The 22,085-nt window shown below is 43.2% G+C and overlaps 1 protein-coding gene across 1 annotated transcript in view; it reads left to right on the top strand.

Moving 5' to 3' along the window:
• Window positions 1–2,531, top strand: part of ITPRID1 (ITPR interacting domain containing 1) — a 36,044-nt gene extending 33,513 nt beyond the window's left edge. Inside the window, 4 exon segments of the mRNA XM_049817040.1 lie at window positions 1,242–1,353; window positions 1,999–2,074; window positions 2,077–2,351; window positions 2,478–2,531. Coding sequence (XP_049672997.1) covers window positions 1,242–1,353; window positions 1,999–2,074; window positions 2,077–2,351; window positions 2,478–2,531 — 517 coding nt within the window.
• Window positions 2,532–22,085: the final 19,554 nt, after the last annotated feature.

Below are 22,085 nucleotides of genomic sequence, written 5' to 3'. Positions count from 1 at the left end.
GTTCAGAAAGAGTTGCTAGGGGCTTCCAGTCTTGAGTTGCCTGAAAGTAGGACATTTATGCAGTCTCTGTGCTGGTGATAAATCAGAAGTGATAAACCTGCCCAGACTCAAGCTGAGTCTGCAACTACAATGTGTTTAATCTTGCAACCGGGATAGTCAGAGAAATGGGAGTCAAGCAGACAAGGGCTGTTATTTATTATTTTGTAAGGTATTCTGTCATCATGGGTAAAACCAAGACTGCAACAGAGGGAGATACGGGTGTCATGCTGGGGCATAGGAAGAGGAGGGTTTTCACTGCTCACTCGAGTGTGTTTTCATTGCTGTCCATACAGGTGTTGCCGAAAAACTTGGAATAAAGAACTTATCAACACCAATTTAGTGTAGATAAGCAGACACTTCTTTATTGACAGCCGGGTGCGCGGGCGAGTCCTCTCACGAACCACGCACACCTGAACACCAAAATCATACACCTTATATTAAACTTATTCATTCATATTCATTAGATTTCCGAGAAGGGTTATACATATTCATTAGATTTCTGGGAATTTATTAGCATTTACAAATGTCTTTTATGCAGGTGCAGTGAAGGTCTCTGGTGGTCCTCTAGAGTCCTCTGGTGGTCTTTCATAGTCTTCCTCACTTGTCCGCTTCTTGACCTCTCAGGTGATTCTGCGCAGTACGATTCTCACCATCATCTATATTAATTTACATAAAAATGCATACTATGTCTATTCTTAAATATAACCTTTCTAATGATTGGTCCTTCCGTCACACCATCTCATTAATATTCTTATGTTAAAACAATCATTGGTTAATCTCACTTAACTCTACTGATTGGAATCCTCGATAATTAGATCGAGGTGGGAAGGATAAGGGGTTTCCAAGCAGCAAACTGGTGTCCATAACGGTTTCCATAGTTTCTTAAAACAAAACACTAGTGATCAACAAATCTTTGTCATAGTTTCTGTGCTTAAATGATTTTAGACAATACTCAAATTCTTATGGTTACACATAGTACATTTTCTAAAGTTCCTAAGTTCCTATGACTATATTTCAAACTTAACACTCCCATACCTATGCTTCACAATTTTCTACTTCTTAATCAAACTGTTGGTTAAATGTAAAATGCAATAGATATGTATAGTTTTTGCTAAAATATTTCTTATAAGTCTACATTCCTATTAAAATTAAATATGATTAATTCTAACTAATAACAAATTGATAACAAATCAGTAACACAGGGAGGAAGGCAGACACCTGCAACTCTTAAGGCGAGCTGTTTGTCAGGAGGTGGCAGAGCTGGAATTTCAGCTGAATGATCGAGCTTGCCAGGTCAGGGAGAGCATCCTTATGGTACGTTGCACGAGCCACTGCTCTAGGTCATGTGGGTTTAAAGTCTGTCCTGCTATTCAGTGTTCAAAGTGCTAACTCTGAGGTACATCTGAACAATCCTTTCGGTGCCAGGAAGAGGAGGATTTCCAATAACAGGCTTAGAATTTACGTCTTTGACCCTCTTTCTCCTTGGCTATGCTGCTTGAGCTTAACTACCCAGGAAAAGTGACAGTATTTATAAAAGTGTCTGTATACTGCTCTGCTCTTGGTTTCCTACGTAATTATTGAGAAATGGTTACTGGCCTGGTTCTTTTCTGGACCAGCTCTCATGTTTGATAAGGAAAGGTAAAGAAATGATGGTCAGGGGACTTGTCTTTGATTCTTCCCTGACAAGCTTAGGTTAGAGAGTCAAGATTGCAATGGCCACAGACTGAAGTCCATTTGCAGATTTTCCATTAGGCAATTAGATCTATCTGTTGGAATAAAAAGTCCTTTAGGCTTTTCTCCTCCTTTTTATGGCAACACCTCATTTCCCAGAGAGTGCACCTCTTCTTTGGACCAAGCAGAAGACACAGGCATGCTTCATATACTCTTGTGTATCCTGCTTGATTCCTTTTATTATATTTTTATTACTGCAATATGCTTTTCCTTCTATTTTCTCTGCAGCAGCTGGACCAATTACTAGCAGAACAATCCCATCTGTTTTCTGAGCTCGGACTCTCTGATTGGAAGAAAGAAAGAAAGCCCAGAATAAACAAGCATTTCCAGATGCTGCTGACACTGCACATCCTCAAAGTGGGTGCTCAAAAATGGTGCTCCAAAGAGCTCCTAGCAAAAACACCACAGCAACAGGCTCAGTCTCTGCCCCGCAGCCAGGGGGACCCCCAACACAGTTTCCTACCAGGACAATACCTGAGCTGAATTCAGCCAAGTCTGCCCCGCAGGAGCTTTCCACCAGTAAAAAGGAAATAAAAGGAACTCCCCAAGTGAAAATGGACTTTACGGCATTTATACACAATGTAAGGAGGTGTTTCAGTCTCACCCTCAAGGTTTTAAGTGGAAGGGATCTCTGACCTGCAATGCAGTTTTACTGTTCTGTGTCTCATTGCCGCTGCCTAGATCAGGACCCTTTCCTGCTAATCCAGGCATTCATCCGGAGGGATGGAGCCCGTGTTTCAGGGCACTTCCAGTCTACATAGGCAACACAGGCAGAACTGGGACTGGACCTTCCTTGATATTTCTCAGTAAGCTGTGGCAATGATCTAGATGCTCCAGACAGAAGAACATATAAATACGTGGAGGGGATTTGACTTGCTTGAACTTTGAATGCAACTGTCTGACTAATTAGTATATCCAACCCTCTCCCACCATGTGAAATTAGTAATTTATGGCTTCAATTTGCAGAGACAATTATCCAGCTTTATAAGGGCAGTAAAGGCAGTGAACTGGAAGTTTTGTTGTTTTTCTGAAGAAATTCAAAGTCAGCATTTCTGACTGATCTATTCTCACAATGTAACCATAAAAAATGTTTGCCTGCCTCTTTTAATCCAAAATATGCCTAGAAAATCTTAGATAGCAGCCTTATCATTTAATGATCTCTTCCACTTAAGCACGTGTCCCAGTTTTTAAAAGATTGATTTAAAAGATTGATCTTTCTCTTAAATTAACAATTAGGGTTAAATTCTGCATAAACTTCATGTAAACACCATGGGAGGGAATGCTCCTTGTTGTAGTCTTATACTACTTTCTTGATTTATGTTGATATTGCACTGATATTTCAGGACATGGTTTAGTGGACATAGTTGACGGTTGGACTCAATCTTAAAGGTCTTTTCCAACCTAAGCAATTCTGTGATTCTATGATATTATCAAGCAGAATCAGGTTCTTGGCACAGAATTCAAAGAATGAGAACCATAGGCAGTGAGGAACAAAGAACTGAAATATCTGAGATCACGGTTTGTCATCTTTTGCACCCATTTCCTTTTAAGACTAGTCTTGGTCATTCTCTCAATGTACAAATAAAGTAACACTTTTTTTCCTTTTTTTTTTTTTTTCAGTTGAAGAAATCTTTCCAAAATTCTTTAGGTAATGATTCAGCAGAAGGAAAAGACTGGCGGAGGACAGACTTACAGATTTTGTTTTTAATAATTGTGGCCTTTTTCCTGAAATCCATGGTATATCACAGAAACAAATTAAGAAAACATTGCATTATAGCAAGTTCTGATCCCAGCAGTTTGATTTGCAATGAGATGACTGGCCAGAAAAGCAGGCATTTTTAAAGGATGTTTAGAAGAGAGGCACTATGTATTTTGCTCTTCTGTGATTGCGGAACCTACTACACACCTATTAACAATCACATGGGATAGGACTGTTCTTTGCAAAGTCATTTAAAAGGAAGAGGAAAGGGCTTATTTTCGAGAATAACTTTCAGACAGCCCAGGAGATACCACTAGAAGGTATTGTCCTTATAGCCAGTTATTTTAACACAGTCCTTCAACCAATATTAATCCTCAAGCCCAAACTACCTTGTATAGTCCTAGCCACAGTCTAGATTTTAACTTGCTACTAACTTGCCTCTTGACTAATTTTGTGAGGCTTGTATCTGCTGTCAGTATCAAATCAGAGGCTCACTGATGGTGCATAAAATGTTAAACACCTGGTCTGTCAAACTATTGCTGTGGATAGTCCCCTGGCTGTCCTCTTTCTTTTTCTTATTTGTTTCATATAAATCCAATTAAAACCAAAATGAGATGAGAAACACAGGATTTTCTACATTATAAGCCTTGAATCAGAATCCTGGTTCAGTTTTCTGGGGATTGTGTAGAGCCTGGATTATTGCAGAAAAGGCTGTAAGAAAAGACCTCTCGGGTTTGGATCACAGCAAAGAAATTCAACTGGTTCATTTTCAAAGCAGCGCAGTCTGTACTACTGCTTTCAATTTAGCACTTCCCAGAATGTGAGATGTCCTACTGGCTTGTTTGTTTAATGCTCTGGAGGGATCTTAGGTGTCATTTAGGCTTTGGTGTTGCAAATCACAGCTCTGCAAAGGTGCAAATAGAAGTAGCATTTGCACATGTTTAAGGAGAAAATGGAGTCAAACATGCTGAGCAGCCTCGAGGCTCCCTGCACCTCTACGTTTCCACAGATGTTCAGGGTAATAAAATGATTGGGGGGAGAGAGGTACATAACATAGGAACTGACAAGATCCTCCACAGCCTGCTGGGCCATGAATTTTACTGGTTTAAATTTGCCCCTTTCTTGAGACCCCGCATGGGATTTGTACACCACTTTCACACTATCAATTGTTTAAGAGTTTATACTAAGAGTTTATAGTTATCAAGATTTGTGATTGTGACAGTATCTTCAGGCAGCATGCAAACAGGACCAAAACATCCTTCACCTAAATTCTGGTGGAACAAGCAAGAAATTTGACTTAGTATTTTCTCTCTCCACTGGCTTATGAACTGCATTTGCAGATGTTGTAACCCAGTTTGTGGAGAAAGGCAAATAAAGAACATGGTGAAGGACATACAATGATGCCAGTGCTGAAGGTCTCCTGTAAGAGAGGATGGCTAAGAAGCTTCCTTGCTTCAGCCACGCCAGGCCTGCGATTCCTCCCATGAAAGATGTTTTTTGCAAGTGTCACTGCAGCATGATGCATAAAAGCTCTGTAGGTATGTGATGCTGCAACCACAGTCTGCCTGTCTTATATCCATGTGTACAGAAGATGGTATTGGCAGGTGGCAGCTGTTCTTGATTAGAAAGATCATGCAGGACCTCTGGTGCCATTTGAATTCTACTATTTGTATTCTCAACCAAGACTGAATTTGACACCTGCTAACAAAACTTTCCTTTTTGAATGGTCTCTAGACTGATACGTGCAGTCTAGTTCCTCGTTTCAACTTAATACAAAATCATTTCATGCAAACCATGGACAGGATAGGGTTGCCCCATGTCCAACACTTAGACGCCCACAAATATTGTTACCATGAACTTGTTTGCATTAATAGCTAGATAACCTTTTAAGTCCTCAATGTTGTTTTAACAGTTAAGCTGTAACCTTGTAGCAATAAAAAACATACTAAACAACAGGAAAGAGAAAAATCTTCTGACTCATCCTGGAGCACAAGTGATATTTCACTTCATAACTCCTCCAAGCATATTACAAGGATGGCTGGAAAAAGCCTCCTAATGCTGCTGTTGAAGATGGGAGAGAAAAGAAAACACGCAGTAATTTTGTGATCAGGAAAGTCCGGGGGTAGCACTGGTGAGAGTGCCAGCCAGCTGTGTACCCACTTAACCTCACAGTGTTACCAACCTTTTAAACTCTATCATTTATTTCCCTTTAGGGAAGTCGTAAGCAAACATGGTGGGAATCTTAATGATAACTCCACAGAACTAATGAAATAATAGATATCTGATTGAGTATCATAATTGCTCTAGCTAGGTAGAACCACACAAATTAGCTTGCAGGCTCACAAGGCAGCAGGTCGTATCTGGGGGGGGGGGGGGGCTACATTACTTGTGAAAAGCATTAGTGCCAGGCAGTTTGCAAGTTTGCAATTTGAAGAAAACTGACCCTGTGACACTGCAGGACTTCTGACCGCCTCCCCCCCCCCCCCCCGAAAAAAAAAAAAAAAGAAAGAAGTATTTGAGCAAAAGGCTGGTTTCCTCCCTATTCCACCGCTCCAAAACTGAAATAAGTAGAACCCTTGGCTCTCATTCACAGGACTGTTGAAGCCCCACAAAGGTCCATGCAATATAGATCAGACCTAGTATGGGAAAGGGTAAGATGCATAGGGTGCATGTATGTTACAGCTGTGGTTCTTCTCCCTGCTTTCCATTGCTCTTTTGGTGTCTCTTGCATGCAGAAACCTATAACTGCCACCTGAAATCCTTGTAACTCCCTGTTAAAGGCTCAGCATTTCCTTTGCCCTGGTCACAATTTCTGGAGTGCGAGGGCAACATGCAGCCTCACCAAAGCAGGAGGGAGGAAAGGAAGAGGGCGGGCAGGGGGAAGTTAATTAAAAAATGGTTCCCTAACAAAGACAGAAAATTCAAAACCTAACGATCGCTTTTGCCCACCCTAGTTCAGCAGCAATTTGTGTCACTTGAATTTTACTTCTTTTGTCATTGTCTTTTGCCTTCATTGGTTTTCCCTGGTGCCCCATAAATCTTTAAACCCTGAAGCTAAAAGAGGCTGCATTGTGCACCAGCTTGAATATTGATTTTGCTAGAGAGTATAAAATCTAGAGAGATAATAAGGAAATCCATCTAAGGTACCCTGCCAAGGGCTCCCATTAGTTGCTTTACCAGGCATCAATTCAATAAACCCTCGAGAGCAGCACATGAATAAACATCAGAGCCTCTCTGGCATGTTAATGCATCAGTTGCCTAATTGTCAATGCTGCCAACAGACTCCAAGAAAAGTACTACCTTGGGAGTTCAGCCCCTTCCAACTTCAAGTCCAAAGAAGATTTGACACTGGCTTAGAAGGCGGCAGATCTTACAAGAGGGGGTATGACAGCCAAATAACATGGGCGCGGCTGCTTTAAACGCGGTGCTGACCTCTTGCTGGATGCACAGCCCAGCTCTACCCAGTCTGGGCATGCTGCCTCCATATCGCATACCAGTGCATGGTGATGAGGTGCCCCAGGTCAGGCCCAGGGCTTTCCCTGTGCAGGACTGGAATTTATGTTTGGGGGGGGGGGGGGGGGGGGGGGAAGTCTCAAATCTTGGCCTCAGGCAATTGGAATAAACTGGTCCTGAGCTGCTACATACGAATGACCTTCTCTTCTAGGGCTGCCAGCAAGCCTGGGTGGCAAGAACCCAGCATCTTATTCTGGGCTCTATCATGTGTTTTCCCTGTGACCAGGGCCTTTTTCTTTACCCCGTGGGGACCCTTATTCCTGGCACAGCTTCTTTCTGTCTTATCTAATGAGGTTTTAAATTCCTCACAGAGAAGTTATTCTCTCCTAATGTGTTCATACGGTGCCTGGCACAATAGGGGCCTAATATCAGTTGGGACCTCTACTTGCTGCTGTGATAATAATTTTATGAGCAGCCTTTCATTAAGATCCATTGCTACTTAAGAAACAGCTGCAGTGTCACTTTATAAGGCTGTTGACTGTTTTAACTCCCTCTGCTCCAGAAACAACGTTTTGATCCTCGCTGTAGAAATAGATACGGGTAAAGGAGGCTGAAGCATGAACAAAAAGGCAATTTTGCTATCAAGTGGGAAAATTCAGAATCAGAACATCTGACACTTCCAGGAATTAAAAGAATGTGAAACAACACTATTCTCACCTCGCTAGAGAGATGCATTTGAATTCATCCATCTTCATTTAATTCTTTTCCATTGTCTTTCAATGGGTGCATCACTCACTCAATTAGCACAGATCACAGCTAGTAAGAGGGACACAGGTGTGTCCCATTGAGGCTATTCAACCTTAACATGGGAAACATTTATTACCATGACAAATATAACGCAGAACACAGGCAGCCTTTTCCTAATTTCCAGCCCCCTCCCAAATTAAAATACAAAAGATGGCTGTTAGGACCCTAGAGTTTATAGTTAATGATAGTCACAGAAGTAGTGAGGATGCAAGAAGCAGAAGAGACCAAAAGTCAGGAGCTAAGTTGGTTTTGGTGTTTTTTCCCCACAGCCCTTATTCTAAGAGGGAGTAAGGGTTCCCTGTGGCCTCACCTGAAGATGTTGACACATGTATCCCTTGCATGTCATTGGCAAGCTCTGGCCCTGTCACCTGCAAAAGGCTTCTGCAGATATAAAGACAGGTAAAATATTCCTCCTCTTCTGTGCTCTCTGCTTAGCCAGCTGCCTCTAGGAGTGACTGCAGCAAGCATTCATTAGAGGGACTTTAGGTAAAGTAAGCACCTGCCACCAGGGGTCCTGAAAAGGAGCAGGATGAAGGTCCTGGGTGGTGAAAACTGTGGTGTTCATCTTGACATTCCCATACGCCACCTCATTTCAACTTCACTGTACGAATTTTGTGGAAATTGCTTTACATCAGCTCATAGTCTGTGAAGATACAGCAAGATACACCTTCTACTACAAGTAGAGCTTCCTTTCCAACAGACAATTCAAGTCAAGCTATTGTAGACCTACTGTGAAATAAGGTATGTGTGGGGACAAACGTCTGTAGTCAAATATTATCTTGCTGGGGAATCAGCTTTTTAAAGGTTGCCTGGATTTTCCAGATGTTTTTCTAAGAGCAAAATTATGGGGAGTAGGAAATGGTTATAGTCACTTAGGAAAAAAAAAAAACCAAACAAAAAAAAAAAACAAACTAATTACTTGAAAACTAGGGTCTATTGTATCAGTGACACTTCTGTAATGTCCTGCATAAGAGCTCCACTGCCCTTAATTTTTGATCTACAAGGAATAGCAATAATGAGAAAATGTTACTCTCTTTACATCAGGAGGGCTGCTCCAGATCTAGGGTTGCTCTAATCAGAGCAGAGCATGGTGGAAGCAGGGTAGCTTGGACGCCTCATATCCTTGTCCCCTTTAATAAATAGAGAAGTGGAAGCAAGGACACCCGAGTCATCCCAAATCAGGCCAGGCAAAAGTGAGACCTGCTTTTCTCAGGCTTGGGTTTCCTGCTGAGCTAACCCATGGAGGAGTGAGAGTGTGTGTGTGTGTGGCCAAGGGTGGAGAGGAGCTGGAGTGAGATGTCCAGGGAAAATTTGGAGCAGCTGGTGCCAAAGAAATCTCATTCTGGGAGCTGATGCAATAGCCTTGTGGTGTCAGCAGGTTGTATCCAGCTGTTGCCTAACAAGCCTGTCCTCAGAGATGGGCACCGGGAAGCACACAGCAGCTGGGCTGACTACCACCCAGGCAGGAGGCGAATGGAGGGGCTCGCAAGCAGCATGGGGAAAATGTTGCAGCTGTGGATGGGACAGGGGAATCTGAAAACAGGGGGCACACACAGAAAGAAATGGAGAAAGAGCAACAGCTGAGCAGGTGTATTGAAAATGAGACACCTGAAACTAGGCAAAGGGATGAAGCAGAAGTTTATCTATGTGTAGATTCATCTGTTTAAAGGTAGCCCAAAGGTATTAGTGCAATACATAGAGTTCCTTCAATGAAATAAGTAGGCTAACTTAGCCCTCGCTCAGAAACGTGGGGAAATGAATTCACTTGTTGCTCTTCCCAAGGATGCTTACAAGCACTTCAGGATCACAGACTAGCAAAGGGGTTAAAGGCTAGAGTAAGATCAAGACAAAGCACAGAGGAACAATCAGGTTAAGGCTATCCAAGTCCTCTATAAATATAGTACCCAGTTGTTAAGAACATAAGAAATGTGCTACAGGGCCAAACCACCTCTGACAGGACTATATCTTTGACAGAGAAACTGGGAAATGTTTTTCAGGGAGAGCCTTACTATTTTGTAGGCTGCTCTCCTCATATGTCCCCAGCAGCCACAATGGTTGGATAAGGGGCATTGGAGTATATGTTTCTGCTTGTCCCTGTTAGCATCTGTTAATGTTACAGAATCACAGGAAGGCAGGTTGAGACCTCTTGAGATCATCTAATTCAGCACCCCACTCGGAGAGGGAGGGACTGGCCTGCCCTCTCCATTAACATGTCTAGTCCTTTTTGTACCCTCCTACCATGAGCTCCCACTACTTCCTGTAGAAACAAAGTCCAGAAATTTGATACGTGCTATGTGAACTCTTTTGTTTTATGAGTTTTAAACTTATCTCCTACTTTTGATGAATGGCCTCTAGCTCTAGAACTGCAGGATTTGGTCCAAAAGTGGTCTGCATTCACCTTCACCACTTTCCTGATTCTGTAACTTCGAGGAGCCTAGCATCTCCAAACTGAAGAGTCCCAATCCCTTTAGTCTTTTGTGTCTGGGCAGTTCCTCCATCCCCTTAATCTTTTCCACCCAGATGTAGCTGGATGCCAACAAAGGTTTTCCAGATTTTTAACTTTGTACGTTTCTTTCTGAAGTTGTTAGAAATTCCAGGAAATTTTCTCCTTCAGTCCTACTTACAAAGTCAGCTTTATTATAGCTACTCATTTCTGCTGCCGTTCTCCATTTCACCAGAGGGAGCTGAGTCTGAAGCTGTTGCCGTCTTCTATCAGAAATATCCTAGAAGAGCACCAAGAGTCCTTATGAATTTTGAGGCGAATCATCATAGCCCGCAAACAAATGCTCAGCCTTAAGCTTTCTTCTCTCTTCTGAGTCTTCTCAAAGTTCAACCCTTGCCGATCCAAGTCTTTACTCAATTATAAGTATTCCTGTATTAACACTGGAAGTGTTATAGAAAACGCACAGTTTCTTCTCCTTGTCAAAGTCAAAAAATGAATACATGGAAGAAGGAGGAGATGTAGGGTTGATGAAAGATATGGGACTAGAATGAAGACAGGAGGAAGAGAGAGGACTGAGGAGAAAAGCAGAAAGAGGAATGTAGTCTCAGATGCACAGGTGGCTGCAAACAGTAAAAGCAGGAAGCCTGGATCCCTGCCCTAGAGGCCATGCTTACGTGTCAGAATGGCTATCGGAAAAGGGTAGTCTGTCTTTCCTGGGAATCCACAAGGAAGGCAGGGAAGGTCACAGAGGCTATTTGCCCATCCTGATGCAGGTCCTGGACAGTAGGCACCTATCCGTGGTGAAGAGAAGCCAGGGATGGACATTAGCAAAGCATCCGGTCAGAATGAGTTTGCAGATCCTGGCTAGGACTGGCAGATGGATAAATGATTCGCCCCATGTGCTGTATGACTGTGCAGACACTCTTCTGTTACTGTTTTCCCCTTAGTTTATAGTTTTACTCCTTCTTTACTGGTTTATTCTTTACCTCTGCTATGGGAGCTCCATTTATTTTTATTTTTTTTATATCATACCCTCTCATATTCAGTCTTTTTTTTGTGGTCTGTATTGTAGCCAACCTGTCAGGTAAAGCTTCAGAGTCCGCAAAGACAACCTCAGAGAGTCTCACTGGGCATATTTAAGCAAGAGGATGTGTTGGTCTTCTGCTAAGCAGCTAGCACTGTGAGATCGCAGCAAATTCAATACAAGAGGGATAATGTTAACACAGTTAAGCATGAATTTAGACATGTCACTGCTAATCCCTAGATTAACAAGAGGGAAGGAAATGTGTCAAAATAATAAAGTACCTATTAAAAAGGCTGTAGAGACAGACACTGATCCATAGTTAGCACCGAGAGATGACAGAACATCGTCAGTCAAGCGTGAGCCGTCATCTGGCAACACTCTGTCCTGCAGAAACCAGACAAGTTAGGGACTTATGTCAGACTCGCTGGGGATTTCCAGACATTGAAAGAAAGAAATAAGGAAAACAAATTTGGAAGAAAAAGAAAATATTTTTTTTTTAAATCCTCACCTTAATTTGGTGTCTTTAGGACTTTATCCTTTTGTTCTCTGGGTCGACAGGGGGAAGTGATGATCCAGCAGGGTACTCGTATTAACTGTGTGAAATTGCTGTCACAGTCACTGAAGCCCTTTGGAGGAATAAATTAATTACTCTCTTTAGATCATACAAGGAAAGAGGATAAAGGTCTCAGAGGATGACAGGTAGGAACCCTAAAAGTCTAAGACAGCTGGAGAGACTCAGAGGCTATGTGAAACACAGGGCTTCTCAGGCACTAATCCCATGTTGCTGATTTAGTTTATCAGCTAACAGCATGTATGTGAAACTGGCTAATGTTACTTCTTAATCTTTGTTAGTGGTTATCCTTTCCAGAGGGGTAAGGAGAGTGTCTAAGCTGGTTTTTAAAGATGCCCTGGGATAAGCCTGCCATCCCTTCTGGTGGGTAGTGGGAATGCCATGCTACAGCCCAGGGCAGCAGAAGGCAGATGGTAGTTGGGGCCAGTGCCTTGGCTCTGCCTGACTTCTGGACGGCATGCTTGGCACCAGCAAGACCTCAGAAATCATTAAACAAAAAAAAAAAAAAGGGGGGTGGTGGTGGTGGTGATATTTTTTTTAATTGCCTTATGGTCTTGAGCCTCATTTGAGACTCTCCCTATAAGCAGGAGGTCTAGGAACTTAGCTGGATGTGTCACTCACTCTGTATCTTGTTAGGAAAGTAAGCGGCATACAGTATTATAAGTGCTTGGACATAAGGTCCACAGTAAAATCAAAGAGGAACCTATATCCATTTCTCTTTGGTGTAGCTTAAGAAATACCTGCTTGCTGTCCTCTGACGCTGTCTCTTCGCAGCATTCATTAATAGAGCATCACCTTTCAGTGGAAGAGAGGGGTTTTTGCAATCTCCTATGAAATGTTCTAGGAGTTTTCTTACTTCTCCTTTCTGTGCATCTATGTTCAAATCTGCCTATACTGTTCAAAAGAAGGTTATATGTCAATTAGTGCTTTAAGGTATAAACTTGATATCCGATTATTTTTATAGCTTGGGTTCTTAACTATACCACTCCAAGAGAAACATTTCAAGGATAAAGATTAATTACTTTTAATGTTGCTTCATATTTGTTATGCTGCAGATAATGCTTGTTTTAAGTAAGTGGAAACAGGTGTGTAACAATTGATTAAATTAAATTAAACAAGCAAGTAGGGAATGAAATGCACATGGCTATTTTCAAGGAGAGATATTGTAAACACTAATTAAGCAGCTGGAAATCAATAACTACACAAAACTATTCCCTCTTCCCAGTTTTACGAGATGGAAGAAGCCCTGATGTTTTCAATCATGATGTTGTTATTTATACCTTGCTGAGGTATAAACAAGACATGCCCACAACTAGGCCAGCCATGACATAGATGTGGCTAGCTAAATTTTCTTACCTGGCCCCTTCTGAATCCTGCAGAGGCCCAAGAAGCTTGATGTAGCACCACTTTCACGCTGCCCATTGATTCCCCAAAGAGAGAGTGACTTGTCTGAAGTGAATCATTTTCAGAACTAATTAGCAAAAATAACCCTCCATTCCCCTTCTGGCTAAAATTAAGTCCTTTTATATAAAATAAGGATGGCTAGTACCTTTCCAGTGCTGAATAACCATGCAAGACTACTATAAATGTAGTGTGTATATGAATAAAAAAAGGCATAAAAAAGGGAGAAATGGATTTGCAAAATTCTCCAATAGCCTCAGTATTAATTTCTGCTCTTAAAGAGTCGCCATTAGCACTGACCTTCTTAGTCAATAGATGTGCTCCCTGCAGAAGCACAGACAGGCTCTTGGCTTTTGCAACTAAAATCAGTTTGGCTTTTTCTGCTACTGCTAGCAGAAGTCAACACAGCTAAGTTAGAGCAAGAAGCTACTTTCCAGTCTATTTTGTGCAATCCTGTGCACAGATATTTACAAAGCTCCTAGCAGCTACCCGTGTGCTGGCCCACAAGAGGCAACAGAAGGCTAACATTGGATGCACAGAGGATCCACAGCAGACAACTTGCCTCATGGGGTTGATTTCCCAGGTCTCCCCATGCTGGTTAAGGAAGGGGTTTCCGTGTATGCAATGGAGCAATGCCTGTGCTGGCTGAGGAGGCAGAACAGGTCCTGCTGCTCAGAAACTGGTGGCCAGCCCTGCCTGCTTAGCATTTGCATTCACAAAGCCTGACTCTGAGGTCTATGGTAGATCACTAAAAATAATAATTTTAAAAAAAAAAAAAAAACAAAAAAAAAAAACAAAACAAAACAAAACAAAAAACCCCCATGTGTGTGGAGAAGAGAGAGATTCAGTCTTCTCTTTTTGTCCCAGGGGCCCCCAGGAAAGGTGAGTGAAACAGGTTCAATCTCCATCCCATGCATACCATCTCTAGCCAATCCTGAAACAAGTCTGGGTATATTTTGTGGACAGGAATGTGCTATGTCACAGGATCTGGATGGATGCAAGCTGTCTGGATGGATGGAGCTGTTCCACTTGACATAAATAATTAGAAATTAATTGGAACACAGACTGTACTATGCCCACCCTTCCAGCCTCACATCTTACGACCACCATCATCTCCTCTCCCTGCTGCTCTAACAGGACGTGGTGGGTTGACCCTGGCTGGAGACCAGGTGCCCACCAAAGCCACTCTATCGTTCACCCCCTCAGCTGGACAGGGGACAGAAAATATAACAAAGGGCTCGTGAGTCGAGATAAGGACAGGAAAGATCACTCAACCAATTACTGTCATGGGCAAAACAGATTTGACTTAGGGAAAATTAACTTAATTTATTGCCAATCAACCAGAGTAGGGTAATGAGAAATAAAACTGAATCTTAAAATACCTTCCCTCCATGCCTTCCTTCTTCCCAGGCACAGCTTCACTCCTGGATTCTCTACTTACTCCCACCAGTGACACAGTGGGATGGGGAATAGAGGTTACAATCAGTTCATCACACATTGTCTCTGCTGCTAATCTTCCTCAGGGGGAGGACTCATCACACTCTTCTCCTGCTCCAGCGCAGGGTCCCTCCCACAGCGGACAGTCCCCCCACGAACTTCTCTGGCGTGGGTCCTTCCCACGGGCTGCAGTCCTTCAGGAGCACACTGCTCCAGCGTGGGTCCCCCGTGGGGTCACAAGTCCTGCCAGAAAACCTGCTCCAACGTGGGCTCCTCTCTCCGCAGGGCCACAGGTCCTGACAGGAGCCTGCTCCAGCGTGGGCTTCCCGCGGGGTCACAGCCTCCTTCAGGAACCCACCTGCTCCAGCGTGGGGTCCTCCATGGACTGCAGGTGGAGATCTGCTCCACCGTGGACCTCCATGGGCTGCAGGGGGACAGCCTGCCTCACCAGGGTCTTCACCACAGGCTGCAGGGGAATCTCTGCTCTGGCGCCTGGAGCATCTCCTTCCCCTCCTTCTTCACTGACCTGGGTGTCTGCAGGGCTGTTTCTCTTACATGTTCTCACTCCTCTCTCTGGCTGCAGTTTCTGTGCCGCAGCAACTTTTTTTTCCCTTCCTAAATCTGTCATCCCAGGGTTGCTACCACTGTCACTGATGGGCTCAGCCTTGGCCAGCGGTGGGTCCGTCTTGGAGCCGGCTGCCGTTGGCTGCATTGGACATAGGGGAAGCTTCTATCAGCTGCTCACAGAAGCCGCTCCTATACCCCGCCCTGCTACCAAAACCTTGCCACGCAAACCCAATACACAGGGAAGCCATAAAAATACTATTCCTGAGGTGGATGACTTGGAGGAGCAGCAGAGGGAGCAGGGAGAAGAGGAGACTCTTCTGTCTCCTGGCTTTACAGGTATGCATCTGCAGCTTTTATTTTGGGTTGTAACTGCACCCAGAGGTTTAAGTGGAAGGCTGGATTTACTATCATCACTGGAGCACCTTCAGCAGGGACCCACACTGTTGCTTTCACAAGGTCTCTGTTTGGTCTTCCTTCCACATGTTTAAAAGCATTCATGACAGTGGCTGTAGAAAGCAGGCACTCTTCCACAAGATCCTCATGGAGGTTTGCCTGCGACTGGAAACTCATGTTGTTTGGTTTAAACACACATTGTACCTTTGGTGGATGAGAGTTCATGTAATGAAAAGAGGGTTCAGTTCAACTTGCGTTCAAAACCTACTTGCTGGAAGACCTGTCTGCCTTTTCTCTCATGTTTTACGTTAATTTCCTGGCAGCTTTCACCTGCCTCTGCAAAATTTCCTGATGTTAGCAATTATTGTTCTGATGTTTCATCACTGATAAGTTGGAAACCTACCAAGGAATGGGCATTTAATTCAACTACACTCAAAGAGGCACTTGATGGTTGGACAGTGCTTGAATTGAAGCAGTCTTTATTAATATAACTGAAATAGATACTGACCACTGCATAGCCGCTTCACAAATGTTCCTTTCTATGATGTTGCCCTGGCGTTGTTCTCTTCACATAAATCAAGTGGTCTCTTTTCACTTCAGAAAAGACATTTCCCCAGTCCCTTGTGGGCTGAAATAGTAGGGCTAAAAGTGAATATGTGCGTGATTGCTCTCAGGGGAAGAAAATTTGCCCAGTTCATTCTGGTGACGTCAAAACTCTATGTATGTGCACAATAGAAATTGTATTGTATTAGCTGATTAATCAAGCACATTTTCTGTGTATCGTGGCAATGCTCCTTATTCTAATGGCTGCCTCATTAGAAACATCTTTCTGGTAAGGTACAAAGTTTTCCTTTCTGAGACAACGAAGAGTTTCATCTCCTGAGGTCCAGGCTCCATTGAAGTCACTCTTCTGGGAGAGTTTCTGGTTTTTATGTTGTGTTGGGAAATTAACTTTGTGCCATCTTGGCCCCATTAAACCAGTGGGAGTTTTGCCTTGGACTGCAGTAGAATTAGGACGTTGTGCACTCTATAATAATTGAACTGGAAATTATAGGAGCACAATCTTCCTTCTGCCCTATTAATGAGCTTAACAACTTGCTAGGAGCAAGCTTCTGCAGATAAAGAATCTGTGCAAGTATTTACAAGCAAAGCTTATATGTCTCTAATGAATGAAATGTAATGTACCCATGCTGGGCTCAGTGTTCAGCAGTTTGCTGCCGAACCTTCAGCCACACTCAGCTCTATTGACGTTATAGGAAGAATGGATAAAATGCTAATGACTAACATACCTTTTTGGTATTAGAATTGCAAGCTTGAAATGCAGGCACTGAAATCAAGGGGAAGTTTAGACTTGGTTTCAACGGAAGCAGAGCTGCTTCTACAAATTCCATCCAGCACGAGGGGGAGAGTGATGGTGGTAGTGTTTCTTCTTGAAATATTTTGTGCTATGTCCTTTGTACCTCCACCTGTAATGGAATAGATTGTCCCAGACAGAGGACACCATCCTGCTCTGAATAGCAGGCAGTAATCTGCTTAGCAATAGGAACCAAGCAAGGACCATTAGCACACTTCCTTCCTCCTTCCCTTCATTTTGCTGTATGGGCTGGATTGGCAACCTAAGAGTTGAGGGATGTGGGATGAAGACAATGGTGAAAGCCCTGCATGACTGCTGCCACTGCTGCAGGACCACTGCTCTTCTCTGGGCAATCTGGGATTTCTCAGGATCCACCATGGGATGCAACACCCGTTGTTTCCCCTCAGCCCTTAGCATAGCTACACTCCTCAGGAGGCAGGGCTACAAACCAGGCAGCTGTCAGTGGGCTGCAAAAAATCCTTGCACACTGCAGGAGGCCAGAGTGCTCTTGCTCTGACACCTTCTCTCAGCAACACAGCACAGAAATGCTTTGTAGGGATCATTTGAGCGAGCTGTTAAGGACAGAAGGTTCAAATAAGCTGCCCATAAGTGGACTGGGGCATGTTTTGATTTGCTTCATTGGTCAACATGGTATGGATCTCTAACATCTTTATTATAGCTCCTCAACTGTGCAAGTAAAAATGTTTTCTCAAAATCCCCAGAATTACAAATTATGATATTCGCAATGTGTACATAGATTATGTATGTATAACACCACAAACACAACTGCTTTCTTCAAAATCATATCCTGATAAGAAAACTGCAGTCCTCAGTCTGCCATCACCACATGATGGCAATCAGGGCTCTGACTGGGCCAGCCAGTTGACCAGGTAAGGACTTAGACATTAGCCAATGATGACACCCAGAATGAAGCAGCAAAGACGTGGCATGTAGAAGACCACTTCCTTGAATTCCCATCCTCTGCATTCTCTAGCCAGCATCAACTAATCTATTATGGTTTCTCCTCTACTGAATTTTTCAGGACTGTAAGTACTGCAAATTAGGTTTATTTTCCTTTGTAAAGTCAAAAGAAAGACATCCCTCACCCCCACCCCCAAACCTCAGGGTGTGGAAAGTTATGTTCTCATCTCTTCCTACAGAGGGGAGATGCTGAAAAATGCCCGAGATGCAGCTCATAGCTTGCTACTGACTGAGCTATGCTGGACAAGTCAGCATCTCTGCCCAGATCCCGTCTCGAGACCTGAGCCAGCCCCAGACTGGAAGTTTGTCAGCAGAGCGATGTGCTCTCCTTGCGCAGTAGGGCAGTGACTAGCAAAGACCTTGTGATGCTGCTATAACACTAAGAATAAAGGGGGGTGTAGGATGTTTCAGGATGCTTGCAGCAAACTGGAAATTCCCAGGGAAGTTAAGAGGAGGCAGTATTCACCTTCCCTAAATTTCTTTAGGGAAAACCCTCCCATGCAGATCGCTCTGCTTCTTGCTTCTTTGTTTCATGCCCTGGATTGAAAGACTTTTGGTCTGGTTTCAATCAAGCCTAGTTTATTCCTCTTTTGATAGAGTGTTTACTGGATATCACATGCTGAAATATCCTTTGTCAGGAAAGTTCACAGACCTCATCTCAGATGTCTACATCTCTTTGCCATCCTGCTGCGAGGCACAGACAGGCCCAGGGACAGCCCAAGTTTGCTAATGAGTCTCTGTCTCTAGTCTGAGAAATAAGCACATGCTGTAGGCACTGGCATTTCTCGCACCCATGCATGTAATTTCCAGTCAGAGAAGTTGTTTTCTTCCCAGGTTTGCAGTCTAGTGAAACAAAGCAGCTAGCGTAGAGGGTGTTAGAAAGGAGAGCAAACACAGTGGTGTTTTAGAAGTTGTTTGATATTTTAAGCTATAAGTGCAGGAGGGCTGTGATGGTATTTGAAAATATAATGCTCAAGCGCAGAGTTAGAAATGCTGTAATCTTGGCAAGTCCATGGTGTTTTAGCAGAAAGACCCTGTGTGTCAACGCATGGGAAGACACGGGTTCAGCGCCTAATTAACTAGAGCAAGAAGATAGGGAGTAGGGTGAGGAAGGGCAGCGCGTGCTCCAGGAAAAGGAGCAACATGACAGATCTAATGCCCCTGGAAAGGGGAGAGACTTCTCTCAGAGATAAAGGGCAGCTTTAATCCCACCCCAGCTCCCACCTTGCTCCATGCTGCATAAGAGTGATGCATTTAAGGAGAGGCAAAAGTTACATCTGCTACTGCTTTGTCCCAAGTCTCCCTGGAATATAGTTTTCCACTACCATCTGCCATTTGCTGGATTTTTACATCTGTCTTTCCCTAAAAGTAACCCTACAAAGCCCCCTGACATAAGGATCAATGAAAACTGTGGAGCGGAGTCTGTAGGAGCACCAAACTCGAAAAGTTTTCTCCCTCATTTAAAGCCATGTCTTTTCTTTTCCTTATTTTCTCCTAGTTTACTCCTCCAGAAGCAAGCAGGAAGATGTTGGTTATAGACTAGATACATCAGCAAATGTTATCTGTCTAAATGTAAAAGCACAGGTTAATCTACAATCATTTTCATGTCAACTTAGTGTGATACTTTTTCCCCTTGGCTTTGTGCAAGAAGCCTTGGCGTGCCAGCCTGACTCTTGACATAGAAACTCCCTTTGCTACTCTAAATGGGGTTATTCTCTTCCTGCCTTTTAGGTCTCCTTCGTAATCCCCCTAACCTTTGCAGGGGCAGGGGGAAGGACATTTACATGAGAGCCATCTGTCAGGGTAGATAGAAATTCCAGACTCCTCTGGGCCTTAGAGACTGCTCCAGCATTGAAGGCTTCACTCAGCAGTACAACAAGCCCAGATGGTTTCCCTCTTGGACCCAGGACAAACATGTTGCCTTTCAGGACGTGGCAATGATTTTCCTCAAGTAAGTCTTCTGTTTAAAAAACGTGAGCTATCTACACATTCGGATCTGTGACAAATGCAACTTATGCCCCTATATGGATATTATTTTATACATAAGGGAAAATGTAGGTGTTTATAATCATTTGTCTGAAAAGTTAGGTGCATTGAGCGCAGGTTTCAATCTACTGCACTTTTAACCTCCACAACTTAAAAGGAAACCACCAAAGACAAGTGTTGACTGTACCTCAAGAATCTGTTTGATAAAAAAACAACACTGCGTATCTATCTATTGATCGAACTACGCTGGCTGCAAAGTAGCTTATTTAATCAACTGTAGTCTGTTTTATACCTATGACAACACTTATAAAGTGACTAAATGAATAAATTGGTCCTTACAAGACACAACTCCTTAATTCTCCATCTGTAAATTTACTTTGGGCATGCACATGCATGCAGCAGCTTAAGAGTTAGCATAAACCTGGGCCAAACTTACTGTGCCATGCAGTGGACTTTCACACAGAAATAAGCAGCACAGGCTGAAGCTGGGCTTAAGCACATCAGGATAGTGTGAGCCCTGAGTTTGCTTATCTGGAGGGAGTATTATCTTGGATGTAACCACGTATCACTGCATATAGAAACCGCTTGCAGCTGGATCACTAACAGTCTGGGGATTTCTAAGACCTGTTAACATGAAATCACCCTTCACTTCCACCTTATCAGGACTTTGCATTTGTCTGAAAATAGTGCCAGGGGTTGAAAGTCAAATCTGAACGAACTGTAATGTAATTAGTTGAGTACAAAACCCCACAGAACCACAGTGAAACATCTCCATATATACCTTTGCTTGTATACTAGTTTTTAATATCTTTCATGGTCTTCCACAGTAGATACAGACTATGCAGCGGCGACAATTACAACTATGTCTACTTTAGGACAACGGGCCTCCTGGTACTGATAACCTCTTTAGAGAGAGGGTTTTGCATGGGAATGTGCTGTCTCCAGTGTCTTGTTTCTCTCCTATGCAGCACAGTCTCACCTCCTTCCCAGCAGACTCATCCTTGCCTCTGTAGGCAGCACCAGATGCTCTGCTCCACACCCATGCCTGGTAGGCAACCTCCTTTGCATATTTGGCAATTTTTTCCAGACCATAATGTTTATTAAAAAGACAGACAGTGTTTTTTAAAGAGGACCAGTGTAGAAATCTATCACAATAAAACTATTTTAACGATGGTAGAGAGGAGAGCAGAAAAGGAGAAAGCACAGGCCTTTAAATGCCCCATGGAGTCTGTGTTGTGCTAGCCTCAGCGCTCAGGCATGCTGAGCAATCTACTCGTAGTAATTCTCCTCCCATTCCAAAAGTGGGGTTTTTATTTAATGTAAGGCTTCTAAACAAACAACCAACCACCCCATGTATTATGAGCCAAGGCATAATAATAGTCTTGTTATTCCAGGAATTCCTCAAAAAACAACCCTCCGAACCCATCACACCAGCCCTGTTTCATTCATCACACATGATCTGGCCCAAACCATAGGCTCACCTATGCCAGAATGAGCGTGGCACCGATAATCTGTAAGGAACAGAGCTTTACCTGGCTTCCCCTTCCATAAATCCAGTGTTTTAATTGGTTCACACTGGACTGGCACTGCCATGAGTAAGGTCTGATTTTGGTCTTCAGTTTGGACAGATTCAAAGCGAGTTCATTGCGAGCGAAATTACAGCTGGAAAATAATCTTTACTAGTTACCGCAGTGCTGAAAAGCCAGCTGTGCTTGCATTGCAAAACCAACTGTAGACCTACTACTGACCAGCAAGCATAACATCAAGGGGCACCATGCCTCTTTCAAGAAATCACTCTCTTATGCTCTGCTGAAAAGCTTCAGTAAGCCAACTTTCCGGTATAGAAAAGGAAAGTTCTAACAGGAAAAAAGTATCAAAGGAAGGCCAAATTCTCACTGCCCTTTGGACATTTGAAAATTTGACCCTTGAATTACAAACCAAGCCAGAAACAAATATAAAAATAACAAATGCATAGGTAGGTAATAGTTACATATACATATATGTATGTATATATGTACGTGTGTGTGTGTATATATGTGTATGTGTTTGTGTATTTATCTGGTTTCCATTAGATTGTCTCCTCCTTTCCCATCTGTAAAAGCTGCATTGCCTGTCTTCTAAAGCAGTAGCCTGGAAACTTTTAGACATGTGTTTATCTTTAATTACATGAGTAGTTCCCCTAGTGCTGATGGGAATACC

The sequence above is a fragment of the Accipiter gentilis genome, chromosome 14, assembly GCF_929443795.1.
Source record: "Accipiter gentilis chromosome 14, bAccGen1.1, whole genome shotgun sequence".
Classification (NCBI taxonomy): Eukaryota; Metazoa; Chordata; class Aves; order Accipitriformes; family Accipitridae; genus Astur; species Astur gentilis.
This window is presented reverse-complemented; position numbering and strand designations above follow the sequence as displayed.